This window comes from Tinamus guttatus, unplaced genomic scaffold (assembly GCF_059628265.1).
Source record: "Tinamus guttatus ecotype Peru unplaced genomic scaffold, ASM5962826v1 Tinamus_guttatus_pri_ptg000240l, whole genome shotgun sequence".
Taxonomy (NCBI): domain Eukaryota; kingdom Metazoa; phylum Chordata; class Aves; order Tinamiformes; family Tinamidae; genus Tinamus; species Tinamus guttatus.
This window is the reverse complement of record NW_028288774.1, coordinates 15,066,163-15,079,642: the sequence shown is the minus strand read 5'-3', so window position 1 is coordinate 15,079,642 and position 13,480 is coordinate 15,066,163. Positions and strand designations below refer to the sequence as shown.

Here is a 13,480-nt window from a genome sequence, read left to right as displayed (position 1 = left end):
TGACTCAATCCTGACCCATTTTCCTTACAGCTTCCTGCTGCTGCTACCCCTGCTCGGCGGGAAGGACCAAGTCCCTGGAAGAGACGACGACCAGAGCAGCAGCTTTGGTGCTGAGCGGCCAGGCAGGTAGGCTGCTCGCGGCTCGGGAATCTGGCCCCTGCATCTAACACAGAACCAGCCATATGCTTTGCCCCTCATTCGCAGCTCTGAGCTGCTCTGAGTGCAAACATCCAGCCCCAATGAGCACAGAAAATATTTGAATAAACCAATTGAAGGACTTGCAAGCTCCAACAGATGATTCAAATACACGCAGGGAAGAACTGGTGTAAAATTTCAACCAGCTTTCTCACAGCACACTTTGGAACTAGTAAAACTAGGAGTGAGACCCACCAAAACATAACTTTTCCCCATTGTACTTCCCATTCAACATGGAATTGCCAGAACTTGTCCCTTACATGCAGTAAGTCTAACTCACTCCCTCATCCTCATATAGAAGAAAATAGCATCCAGTTTCTAAGTTTTAGCCCGCAAGTTCACAGGATGCAAACCACCCCTGCCAGGAGCACACAGAGTATATTTCTGGAGAGCAAAGTGACACTTCCTACTCAAATCCGTGGTCTTTTCTGGCACCAGAAGTGCTGCAGCCCTCTGAAAGCCCGTGGAGCCCACCCCATTCCCAGGCAGTGCTGCGAGGCTCAGTGTCTGGTTGCACAGCAGGTGAGGCAAGCAGGTAAGTTCTCAGGAAATGGCAGCAGCGAGAGGCTCTGCAAGTCCAAATGAAGTTAAAAACTACACAACTTAATTCATCCTGTTCAGCTACAAGGGCTTCCCTTCCTTATAAATACCTAAGGTCCAGAAGAGCTCAACCTTCAAGACAGCTTAACTCTCAGTAACACTGCTAGTTTTCTTAGCCTCAGCTCCAAATTCGTATAGGATATAGGTATTCAGATAAAGTGGTTAAGATTGTAACCATGATCGGTGATGTAAGGAAAAAAACAATGTCCTTTTGCATCCAGTGTCATCACAGGAACACAGGAAAATAAATGTGCCATTTCTTTAAGCTATAACTGTAACATGAGAATAAAATAATGAATTCATTATAACTGGTGAATAGTTATCAAGCATGAAGTTAAACAGGACGTGTGGATATGGATATACCAACTGCTGCAGTGCAGAACAAGCATTCCTTTATATGACGGATGTGATACATAAAATATCCCACGGGTCAGTACTCGTAATCTGCTTGTCTGAAACACGATCATGTGGAAAGTGCTCTTTTATTTCAGCAAATCATTAACACTTTTTCAGAGACCTACCAAGTCACCCTGGGGTTTACAGACTAGGACCTTGTCACTCCTGCAGAACAGCTTAGGTCAACTGGGGATGGGGGAAGACAATCTGTTCTTAAACCCCAGTACTGTATTCCCAATACTGTATTTTTCTCCGTGCAAAACAGCAGGCATCTCTGTGCTGAATCTCAGGCTCAGAAGTGAACCAATGAAGCGTAGGCCTGAAGGTAACAAAAGCGACTTGAAGAGTTTTAATAACACACGGTGACGATGCATCCTGCCCTGGGATAGTGACAGCAGAAGGAGCAGACCTGCAGAACAGACCCGAAATCCAAACTGCATCACAGGGTTGAGCAGTTTGGCCACTGCCAGAACGAAGACCTGTGGCCTAGAGCTGCGGGCTTCCTCTGAAGTGCTCTCAAAAGGCTTGCTAAACAAAAACCCAAACCAAGTACAATTTAGGTTCAAAAAGAAAGTTTTCCTTGTTGTCAGCAACATCAGTGCTGTCAAAGGCCCAGCACATCTGCTGTGCAGCAGCTGCAGGAACAGGTGCAGCTCTGCACATTCACAGCTCTCCTCAGATGCCTCGCGCAGGCATTCACAGCACCGGATTTACACGATACTCCAGCCCTTTTGTTAGGGCACGAGGGGAGTCAAAGCAAACGTTTCTCTTCTGTGTTCTGAACGAGAGTGAAGCCCAAGGGGTTTTCGGTAAGGTTGCATGAGCACTTGGCTGAACTGAGTTGCACAGATTTTTGCTTTTGAGCTCTGCAGATACCATTTCCTACACATATCAACTACCAAAAACCAAAGAAGCGTTCCTCTTTGAAATAATAACATGACCATATCAGTCTAGGAAACGGACATTTGATGGGCACTAAAGCCCCCCAGGGAAGCAACTACTAGAAGCTGCAGGAGCTTTGGTTTCATCACATCAGAAACTCTTCCAGTTTGATGTTGAGCAAATGCAGGGGGAAGCCCAAAATGTTGGTCTCAGGACACACATTCTGCTAGGAAGTGTTTAGCTCACAGGAGAACAGGAGCATCCAAGGCTGGTATTTCTTGGCACATTTGCCCCCAGTGGTGGAGAGGGGATGAGACAAATACTTCTACTGAAGGGGGTTTTCTTCCCCTCTGTGGATAATCTTCCTCTTTTCTTTAGCTTGCTCCTCCCACAAGCCCCGTTTCTTCCTTTCCTCACATAAATAAACATTTCCATATACTTTAGAAGTAAAAAGGTGACTTAAAAAAAAAAAAAGGCAAAAAGGCTCAACGTTCCCCAAATGCTTTGGAGATCAAGTCACTTTCATGATTTCAGAACAGAAAACATGGCACAAAAGAATGGAAATTAAATTAAAAAAATCGATTTTATAAATATTCTTCCTCTGTACAATTTTTCACAGCCCCATCCCTCCCACCCATCCTTATTCACATTTCTCTTCTTTTTTTTTTTTAAATTCCCACCCCTATTTATTCTTTAAATCATAAAATATATATTTTAAATCTGTTCATATTTAAAAATATTTACAGGAAAGGTCCTTCTCTTGAGGTCAGGAGGAGTCTGTACACGGAGAGGGCGGCGGGGGGTAGAGGTGGAAGTAGCTGCGCTCGGTGGCGGGGGACGGGGGGCAGCTCTCCTCGGCAGACATGTACTGGCTGCGGGGTGTCGGGGGCGGGGGGTAGGGGTCTGAGTCCGAGTTCAGGTCCATGTAGTATTTGTTGGCCTTCCACCGGCTCGGCGCGTAGTCGCTGTCGCACACGTCCGTGCTGCACGGCGTCGTGGGGGGAGCTATCCCTCGGATCAGGTACGGCCTGCGACAAGTGGGGGGAAAGCAGCTGCGTTAACTGCCCTTCGGGGAATAAGGGAGGAGGAAGGTGAAAAAGGAACGGCCGGGTGTGGGGACCGCAGCTCGTTCCTGCTGCATAACTCGGGTTTTCAATCAAAACGCTGACATTTAACACAGCAGCTAGAACGACATCCGCTCAAACGGATGCTTATCAAGGGAGGGAAAAGCTGCTTTTTAAAAACAAGGTACAGTCTGAACAAGAGCATTTGCTTAATATCCAGAATGAAAGGACAGAAGAAGCACCAGACCCCCTTGTCCCAGCCATACCTGTAAGATCTTGTGGGGGAAGGAATGTTTGAGGAGTAAAACATCTCCGTGTTGTACAGGGAGCGATCTGTTGCTGGCGAAGGAGGTGGATTCAAGATCTAGGAAGGTGAAGAACAAGCAGGGCAGAAGTTTCTGTTAATTGTAAAGCTCTTCTAAAAGTTTTATTTATGCATTAAACAGGTCACTATCAACTCATCCTTACTTCAGCTTCCTCCCTTTGCAGCTTGGATGCATTAATGCACTTCACAAGTCAGAGAAATCCATTCTGCTTCCAGGTTTAGGTGCCCTGAAGGCCTTTCACAGTAGGAATTACTCCTCCTAAAGCAGGAAGATGAACCTAGTTTTGCTGAGTCTCAGCAGCTCCTTGGACATAAGGGCTGGCCTCATCTGCAGCAGATGAGGGTAGGAGCAAAGACTGTTCCATCTGCAGCCCCTAAACATCCCCCATCCATATATATTCAGGTCGGAAGGCCAACTTTTTTTGAAATAACTATTATGACTCCATCCTTCCCTCAATGCTTCCTTTTTACTGTTCTTACATAAACGTATTGTTTTGGCAAAGCTAGCAATGCAAAGAGCCCAGCAGCTGTGAATAGTTAGGACTTGCCCTAGCCTGCGTGCGCACATACGCAGCCATCCTCACACCTATGGAGAGTTCATTATGCTCCGAGAAAAAGGCAGTGCTCAAAGGCTCCTCCTCCCGCATGAGGAGCTCTGCTCCGGGAAGTGGAAGCCCTGGCACGGCGGGCAGGACATTGGCACTTCCAGCGCGGAGCGGCGCTGCTGCCGAGGTGGGCGTCTTGCTCGCAGCCTGCTGGGAGCGGAGCCCTGGCCGGCCAGAGCCACCGCATCTCTCCTCTCATCCTCCTCCTCCTCGGAAGGACGCCTGCCTGCTCCTCCTGGATCTTCTCCTACATCGACCCAGCACTTCCCATCCGCGTGGAATACAGCAAATGGCATCCGCCGGGATGCCTGCAGCCCAGTTCCCAGATAACCAACTGGCGCAGCTCCATATCGGCTCCTCCCTGGCCCTTATCCTCTGCCGAGGACCACCCATGGACACCACCACCCAGAACAAGTTCAGCAGAAGAAAACCAAGGCAGCCAGGACCTCAGACCTCTTCTTAATTATGAAACTCAAACTGGGTAATTAGCTACCGGGTAGAATTGATGAGAATACCAGGATCAAGCAGCACCATCCGTGGAACAAAGGCTGCGCCTCAGCTTCCTTAGGAGAACCTGGCATGCCACCCCTCTCCAGGGAAAGGCTGATGCTATCCCGACAGGCCCCAGGTCACATGGCCCGGAGAGGAAAACACATAAAAAGATTCCCAGGAACACGGGCAGGTCAGTTTAGGCCACTATCTGATGAAGGAGTCACATTTTTGGCCTGTCCAGTTCCCGTAGAAAGGCACAAACAGATCAGCTCTGGGGCCTCTCTGCATTTTCCAGATTTATCATTTTTTTTTCCTATTAGTGTACCCATTTCTTTTTTCTATACATGCTTTTTAGCATAGCACTGACAACAACCTGGCACTATCATGAAATTGTCTGGCAAGTTATGGAGCCTCTGGGGAAGCAGGGGCCAAACTGAGCACAGAAGTGAGGAGGGCTGCTGGGGTAGGCTAAGAAACACCTGCTAATCTTTACTAGCTTCTTGATGACTTTTCCAAGAAGGTACCAAGGAATACAGAGCTAACCAATATTTCCTCATCAAGAGATAAGCTCACAAGCCCCTCTCCTTCATCCTTATCTTTCCAAAACAAAGGGGAGAAAGCACAGTTGCCTTTAGATAAAACACTGTCAGTCAAAATGCCTATACATAACACAACAGTTTATATGTTTTCAGATCTTCTTTTCCACCCATGCTCCTTTAAATTAATGAAATTCTGATCTGGGGGACTAAAAACGCTGACATATTCAACCAATCAAAAACATAAATGGGGAGAGCTGGGAAGACTGAAGCACAGTAAGGTGGCATGCAGGTACCAGTGTTTTCTCCTTCTGTTCATGCTTGGTTTTCTGAGTCAGCAGTGAGTGTTTCAGATAAACAGCAAGCCAAGCTGGTTCATTAGACTTTTTTTTTCCTGCTCAGGTCGTGTTTATCTTTTCGTGCCACAGGTGCCTGCAGCATATTGGGCCAATGACATCATGATTTACAAAGAGCAGCAGAGGTGGTTCACCTAAATCTATTGCCAGGAACATCAAGAGGAACTCCCAAGAGCAGCTGTTATTAGCATTAGATTCAGTAATGCAAGTTTTCATCTTCCTTTTCCATGTCCTCAGCAGGAGCTAGCTAACTGAGGGGTCTGTTTGCACAACATACCTGTGGGTAGAAAGTGGCTTTTGTGCTGGATGAGCTACTTGAAGAGGCTCCAGTAACATGGTTTCTGTCATACAGGGGGGCACCGCTGCTTCCTCCCATGAGACTCATGGAGCTGATCATAGACTTCCCACAAGAGATGCCTGCAGCAAGACAGAGGAAACCACAGTTAAGCAAACCACAATTTAACCTAGCAGCACAAAGCAAAAAGTGGATCCTCCGCTTCGCAAAGCCTTGGCAACTGTGCTAGTTGTCACTCTGCAAATGATGTTTTATATAACAGCTTCAGGATTGCTAGGAACAACAGAGTTTCAGCTGAGTTTCAACTTGTTATTATATAAGCAAAAAAACAACAACAACAACAACCACCACTCCCTGCCAAAAAAAACTCCCACCCACGGTCTCGCTGCGGCACCGAGCTCCCCACGGACTGTCCTCCCAGCCTGCTGAGGCAGGAATCTCCAGAACAGCTGGTCCCGACTTTCTACCCAAGGACTTCACCAAGACTTTTTTTTTCCAAATAAACAAAGCTTGCAAAAATCATTATACATTTCACAAGGAAACTTTCTTATTCCCATGCAAAGAAGTTCAGTTGCAGTTGTTTGAATAAGAAAAATGAAATCCTTTTACTGGGGCAAAAAAAGACATAAAAATCACTGCTTAAACTGAAAACTGACAAAGGCAAAAGGAAGGAAACATGGAGGATAGGAAAAAAAGAGAAGACAACATTCTCCAAGCTGTTCAACACCAGCTTGTACTTAACTCAGAGAATATTTGAGCTTCTTCCTGTCAGACTACTTAGTACTCACACAAGAGTTTAGTTTGGAAGTTTATGGAAATTTTTTAGACCTGGGAAAGATTTCTTATAAGCAGGGTGACCTCAATTTTGACCATCAACCACATCAAATAGCATTTTGCTTTTTCAAAACTGCTGTGCTACTAGCAACGTCCATCATCCTTTTAGCATCAACACTTAAGTGAGATTTTGAACTGTTCTAAATTTCATGGCTCTGTGTTGCTATGACAAGTCCACTCTAGGTAAGAAAAAGCTAGCAAATGAGAATAAGCAAGTAAGTTTACCCTAGTATATAGCAAGGTACAAAGGAAGAACATTAAACAAAAATGCTTGCCTCAATTAAGAAAAAGATAGTGGGAAACCCATAGAAGTTTAAAAGACCTCTGAAAAGGTGGCTTTTCACCTGCTTTTCATCTTCAAATCTGATTTCCCACCCTCAAAACCTCTTGATAATCCCAAAAACACACTTGAAGGAGCAACAGTTGACCACAGTCATTAAAGTGCACAGGCGGGTGAACTGAATTTGTGTCTGGCTGTTCTCAAAAGTAGAAGAAATTAATAGTCTGCACATTCAAAAAAAGGTCATACATGAGTATTCTAACCCTGCCTGGCAGGGTTAAAGGAGACCATTTACTTGTCAGATTTCTGAATAATTTCAAGAAATGCTCTTCTTCTCCAGAGCTTCGTATTTAAGAACTTGCTACCTTCTCTGCGAAGTGTATATTCTACATTCCTAAATGATTTTAAATTAAGTGTTTTCTTTGATGGCTACATTAGGTTTCTAAGCTCTTGTTTTTAGCTGAACATTGTGTATACTTTAAGGCCTTCTCCTATCTCAGCAGTGTAGCTGTGTGCACTGCCCTGAGCACATGTTTTGATTCCTGTGTGAGGTAAAGGAACATGCTTTACAGATGAGAAGTACTCTCAGAGAGAATAAATACTTTGTCCAAAAAACAAACAGAAAATCTGTCTCCGAGATGGACTAAACCGAAGGGGATGTTTTCATTGCAGAGACACTTCAGGCAACAAGTGGACAGACTGGAGCACCACACAGACTTGTCCACATCTGCTCTTACAGCTTTGGATTTCTGGCTTTCTAGGCTCCCGAACAGAGCTAGCCTAACCATTCCAAAAACCTGCCTGAGGCAAAGGCATCTAACTTGTGTCCTTGGACATGCCGCCTCCCGAACCCTCGCTAGCCTCCAAACCGCCCGAGGCAGAAGACGCAGTGGGATCGAGGGGGTGCCGGGTCCCTGCCATCCTTACCGGTGAAGGTGCCGTGCTGGGAGCTTCCCGGGGCAATGAAGTTAAGCGGGACGTGAGGGGTGCCGCTGACGTACTCGTGCGGGAAAGGGCTGTTGGGTCCTGCGTAGCGCTGACACACAACTCGCTGGCAAACAAAGTACATGCCTCCCATGACGAAGAGGGACAGGATTATTCCAATGACAGGCCCAATGGCACTGCTGTGTGGCTGTGGCTCATCTGAGGCTGGCTTTGTTTTTTCTGGAAAGAGGCAAAAAAAAGAGGAAGTCATTAAACACAGGACAAGATATATGATGGAGCACGTGCAGCAAATCAGTCAAACTCACAATCATTCACACAGTGTCTCTGAAAGTTTTTGTATGAAACTCATGCAGATATGATTTCATATATTCTGAATTACTGCATTAAACTTCATGCCTAGGTCTTCCCTTTCTAAGGATTTTTCTCATATCAGGATTGCTTTAACACTTAAAAGTTTTTTTTTTTTTTTAAACAGTTGCAAGCAATGATCTTGATGCAATAACAGACTGAAAAGTTTTCTCTTTTCCCTCTGAACTGTATTGGCTAAAGATATAGGATACGTACAAACATTAAGTCCTTAATCAAAGAGCAGTCTGGTCTCTCAAAAAAAAACATTGCAGCTCACAATAATGTTAAAACACTGAAAGAATTTAGGGGAGGGACAGTATAATATCAAGCTTTGGGCATCTTCCTGGCTAAAATACCCCCAAAATATTGACATTTTAGGAAGGAAAACTATTCTAAATGACTTGCTTTCTTCAAAAAGATCTTAGAAATTGTGAGGAAAACACAATTCCTATCATCTCAAGCACTTCTACCTCTTATTTCTCTCTCCCTACACAGCACAGTGTTGAATAATAAAAGATACTGCTGTAATTTGAGATGAACCACATATCACATCGCCCACTGATTGTGGGTAGCACATGCCAAATTCTTGCCCAATAAACCTGACACCTCCATGTGTTTTGCATGTGTGACACTCTCCAGCAAAAGATTTTTTTCTGCTGTTCACATATTTCTGCAAATAAAGGGAACAACACAAATACACAAATATATATAGAGAGTGTGTGTATTTTTATACACACACACATTATCTATCTACGTGCACAAAGTAAAAGACTGAAAATGGAAATGGCCAAAGCCTGTAGGCTGTTATGTGATCAGATTGAACTATAGGTCCCATTAGTGTGGCTGCAGGAAGTCAAGTGGCTCATATACTATTCAAGTCTTGGCTACCTAATATACATAACATTGCTGCATTGATCCTGGAGAAAGATTTATGCCATCTTAGATGACTGTTGGGCAGGAATGAAAAATGACTGAAATTAGAGAAGGAAGCTAAGGGAAATACAACAATACTACAAATAAACTCAGCAGTTCAGCATCAAGATTTCATTTCTCTCAAACTCTTCATCTGCTTTTTGCACTTACTAGTGCAGGAAAGCTTTTATGTCAGCTAAGGATCTCACTTGATATCAAAATTAATACAGACTATGAAAAAAAGGTAGTCAAAATTAGAACATATTCCCAAATGAGTCGATTTAAAACACAGAAAACTCATTTTGGTAAAACCTGGCTTCTTTCTAATGCAAAATCCTTAGCTAGAAAGTCACAGTCATTTTTACTCCCTACTTGAATTCCTCCCTCAGTCAGGCAAGAAACCACAAAGGGCTCTGTCCCACAAAGAGACTCCAGAGGAGAAAGTCCTATATCTACAGGGACCCATTTAAATCAGTTAAGACCTATTTGCAGGACTGGACCCAAAATGCAAACAGGAAACCACTGCATTAGCTTAATAGCACAGAAGTAGTCTGCCAAATGCAGAAAGAAAATAAACTAAATGAACCCACTAACTTTACAGTATCCAGGAAACTGTAGAGAATTGGGTGAGGGTCATGAGATAAATGGAAGATTTGGGAGAAGCATGAGAAGCATGTTCAGTCTGAAACTGCCAGCAGGAGAGCTAAACAGATTCTTTTATTAAGTTGCTATTCTGGCCTCTTCTGTTAAACATTTGGGCTCTTTTCCCTTCAGTTCCTTGCTGGACACCCTCCCGATGAGGATGGGAAGAAGAAACAAGGTCGCACTGGCAGGACCTGCTGACTCCTCCGCTCATGCCAGCGGTGTAGCCTGCACTGGTACAGCATACTGACAGCTGCCTTCCCTGCTTCAAACCTTACAGACCTCTAAGGTATTAAAGTAAAAAAGAAAATAATTGTGAGGCATTAAAACCCGTGCAATTAGCCAGTGACCTAGAGGCCACGTTATTAAGCAGCAGGAGCAGCACTTCTCTGCGCTACACAGGGTGTCAGTTCAGAATGAATGGCGCGTGGATCGGCTCCGCGGTTACCTTGGAGCCGGAATGCTACATTGCCACCGAGTCTTGCTGAGCCACCCGGGGCTGCTTTTACTGCCCCGCTGCCCGAGAACTTCATGCTCCTGTCACCCAGATGGGCAAAAAGGTAGTCCCACAAGTCATCCAGATGATGCCAGCTACAGGCTAAGAGCACAAAGTCGGAGCTGTCATCAGGGTACTGTAACTTGCACAGATCGACTGCCAGTAGACTTCACAGTAACAATCTGTCCAGAAAACTCAAGGTCTCTCCTTGTATTCGTTTTCTGCCTGCAGTCAAGAGTGGGACACTTGCGCTGTGCATGCTAGCTCCTCCATGTAACTAACCCTCAGCTTCCTCGTGTAATGCATATTTTAAAAGTCATCTCAAGCTCAACAGCAGCTCCACAAGCTCCAAGCCATCCAGCAGGCTGGAATCGGGTCCCCCTGGGTATGGACGTGAAAGCAGACCCATAAATCACAACAAGACTGTTGTATCCCATGCAGCATTCTAGAACTATCCTGAACTGAAATCCAGATGTTACTTGATCTTCACAACTGCTGCTGCTGCCTCACCTTGAAGAACAGCACTATGGGCTGGCTACACCTCACACTCCTCCTCCTGCACAGACCCAATCAGCCTGGATGAGCATGACTACAGTTAGGGGTAACTCCAAGTGTGGGTGCCCAGCACGACTGCTGGGCTCTCCTAGAGCAGCAGCACTGGGCAGAGGGCAGGGCAGGGGTGCCAGGCATCGCGCCAAGACACGGAGGACACATTTGAATGGCAGCACATCTCACCGCACATGAGCTCGTCCGAGCCGTCGATGCAGTCTGGAAAGGAGTCGCACTGCTGCTTCAGCAGGATGCACTGGCCACTGGCGCATCGGAACTGGTTGGGTAGACAGATTGCTGCATGGAAAGACAGGAAAGATCAATCAGCTTGCATGGGAGCATTTGGGCCTCTGAGGAAAACCAAAAGATGCAAGACACGAAGCCACAGTGCATTTTATCTTTTAGCCCAGAGGCAGCAGAGCCCTTGCTTTGCTCTTGGGGGTCAGGGAGAATGCCAGCCTTATATTGTATAACTTGGATAAATAACTAATTTTCCCATCCCTATGCAGATCCCTTTGTTTCAGCAAAAAGGACTTGACTACTACTGAACTTTGGAGCCTCTGCTATGTAAAAGCACATTAAATCATTGGTAAAGAGATATATTACAGGGGCCAGGGGTCTTCACTCCTGAAAGTTTCAATCTAGTGGTTATTCCAAAAAAATCCATAATCCAAAAGTCCATATCTTCCTCCCCATGGCACTTTGCAGTGGTCACTGTCCAAAGATGAACTGGACACCACAGAAGCAGCACAAGCAGGAATGGCAAAGCAGAAAAAATTGCACATGGGACTATCTTGCAGGACATCCTGACAGTTTCTTTCCTCCTTAAGCTCTCTGAATACGGGCAAGCTCCTCCTCCCAGGATAGGAGGGATGGAGAGGGAAAGGAGAATCTGTGCATAGTTGAGCTAGAGTTTTATATTTAAGGCTTTTTCCCCCTTTGAAACCAAAGATCCAAAATATGCATCTAGAGTAAGCAGAACCCCAAATGGGTATCTTACTGTCACAGTCTGCTTCATCAGATTTGTCCTGGCAGTCGATCTCGCCGTTGCACCGCAGGTGAGCGTCGATGCACTGGCCCTTCTCGCACTGGAACTGCGCCGCAGAACAGATGGGGCAGCTGTCCTCGTCGCTCTGGTCGTCGCACTCGGGGAAGCCGTCGCAGCGCCACGCCATCGGGATGCAGTCGATCTCTCCGGTGGCACAGGTGAATTGGTCAGGGGAGCAAGTTGGGGGCTCTGGAGAAAAAGAGAGAACAAAGCATGTTTGCATGTTCAATTTCAGCCCTTTCAACGGGTTGCAAACAGGACAAGCCTTTTTTTTTTTTTTTTTCTCTCCACTGAAGGTCTTCTGTGCAAATGGAAAGATTTCAGGAAAGAGAGAAACATCATCTTGCATAAGGCATGAAATCTTCCCAGCCATGAACAAAAACTGGTTGCCTGCTGATAGAAGAAGCTCACTTTAGCATGCAAGCACTGAGCTAAGGGCAGGAACTCCAAATACTTTGGCTCTAATAACCACCTTTCAGAACAGACTGTTCTATAACTTAAAAGAATACTCAATTTCTGCTGGCAAACCATGTTTTGCAGCACACTAATCCCTGCGTTATACTTGCCTGGAACAAATCTAATCAGAGCTTAAAATAATCTTCATACAAAACTGGGTTAATCATTTGGTTAGAATTAAGAAAGCTGGGACTTCCTTGGAACCTGACTCTTCATGAACCCTAAGACCCTGGGATGATCCCATTCCACACCCACACTGTTGCTCAGCTTGCAGTCAGACAGAGAGCACTGAGCAGCTGCATTTAAAGAGATGCAAAAATTATGTTGCAGGCGGATGGTCAGTGCTGTTTTCTTCTGAATGGCAACAACCAAAGGACAAAGATGATGCTGATCAAGAATCTATTGCAAAAGACAAAAACCCAAACAAACAAAAAACCAAAAAACGCCTCCCAGGTCTTACATAGAGCAAATTAGCAAACATTTTTTTCACCACCAACAGATCACTACAGTTAGAGATGCATTTTCCCCTCTCTCCTGTGGGTGGTGTTTAAGTTATAGATCCTAGAGCCATGCAATTACATGCAAATCATTTTTAAAGCGCAGCTATCCTTCATCAGCAAGAAATGTTCAAGAACAAGACCCAACTTCATCCAAAACTTGAAAAACAAAAGGTTAATAAAATCCAAAAATGTTTTATTTTTAAAAAAACCTTACGATTTTGAAGTTCCTGATTAATGATTATTGGGTGTAGCCATGCTGAAGATTACAAATGTAGCCAGTGACCTGGCAGCTGTAGATAAAAAAGGTGCCAGATACACACATCAACATAATTCTTGAATTAAATTTTAATTCGAGGGTACCATGTAGATAATTCAATAGCTAGATCACTTGCTTCTGATTTGCAGCCACATTTAATGCTGCACAAGTTTCCATTCAGAAACTTGTCCAAAGTGTTCGTAAGGGCACATAGACAAATGTTCTTCAGCCAAAAAAGCTATTAAATCTGTTGTGAAATGCTGGCTATGGGCTGCCACTACTGTAGACCAAATAGGTTGAAAAGGTGAGGCAGGCTTAGGGAAGGATTAAGATAAAGATGAATAAAGACCGAAACCAAAAGGGAGGCCCCTGAATTTTTAGATTTATAGCTGAAGATAATGAAGCAGTGGGACATAGGAATCTCTCACTGGCAATGTCTTGCAACAGCAGCACAGCAAGGAATATATA

At 44.9% G+C, this 13,480-nt stretch overlaps 1 protein-coding gene across 1 annotated transcript in view; it reads right to left on the bottom strand.

Moving 5' to 3' along the window:
* Positions 1 to 2,637: 2,637 nt before the first annotated feature.
* The window catches only part of LRP5 (LDL receptor related protein 5), a 133,036-nt gene continuing 122,193 nt past the window's right edge, over positions 2,638 to 13,480 (bottom strand). Inside the window, exons 18-23 of the mRNA XM_088525915.1 lie at positions 11,753 to 11,989; positions 10,939 to 11,049; positions 7,788 to 8,024; positions 5,729 to 5,868; positions 3,404 to 3,501; positions 2,638 to 3,101 (exon numbers count right to left, since the gene is read on the bottom strand). Of these exons, the coding sequence (XP_088382041.1) occupies positions 2,840 to 3,101; positions 3,404 to 3,501; positions 5,729 to 5,868; positions 7,788 to 8,024; positions 10,939 to 11,049; positions 11,753 to 11,989 (1,085 nt within the window). The 3' untranslated portion in view covers positions 2,638 to 2,839. The remainder of the gene's footprint in view (positions 3,102 to 3,403; positions 3,502 to 5,728; positions 5,869 to 7,787; positions 8,025 to 10,938; positions 11,050 to 11,752; positions 11,990 to 13,480) is intronic.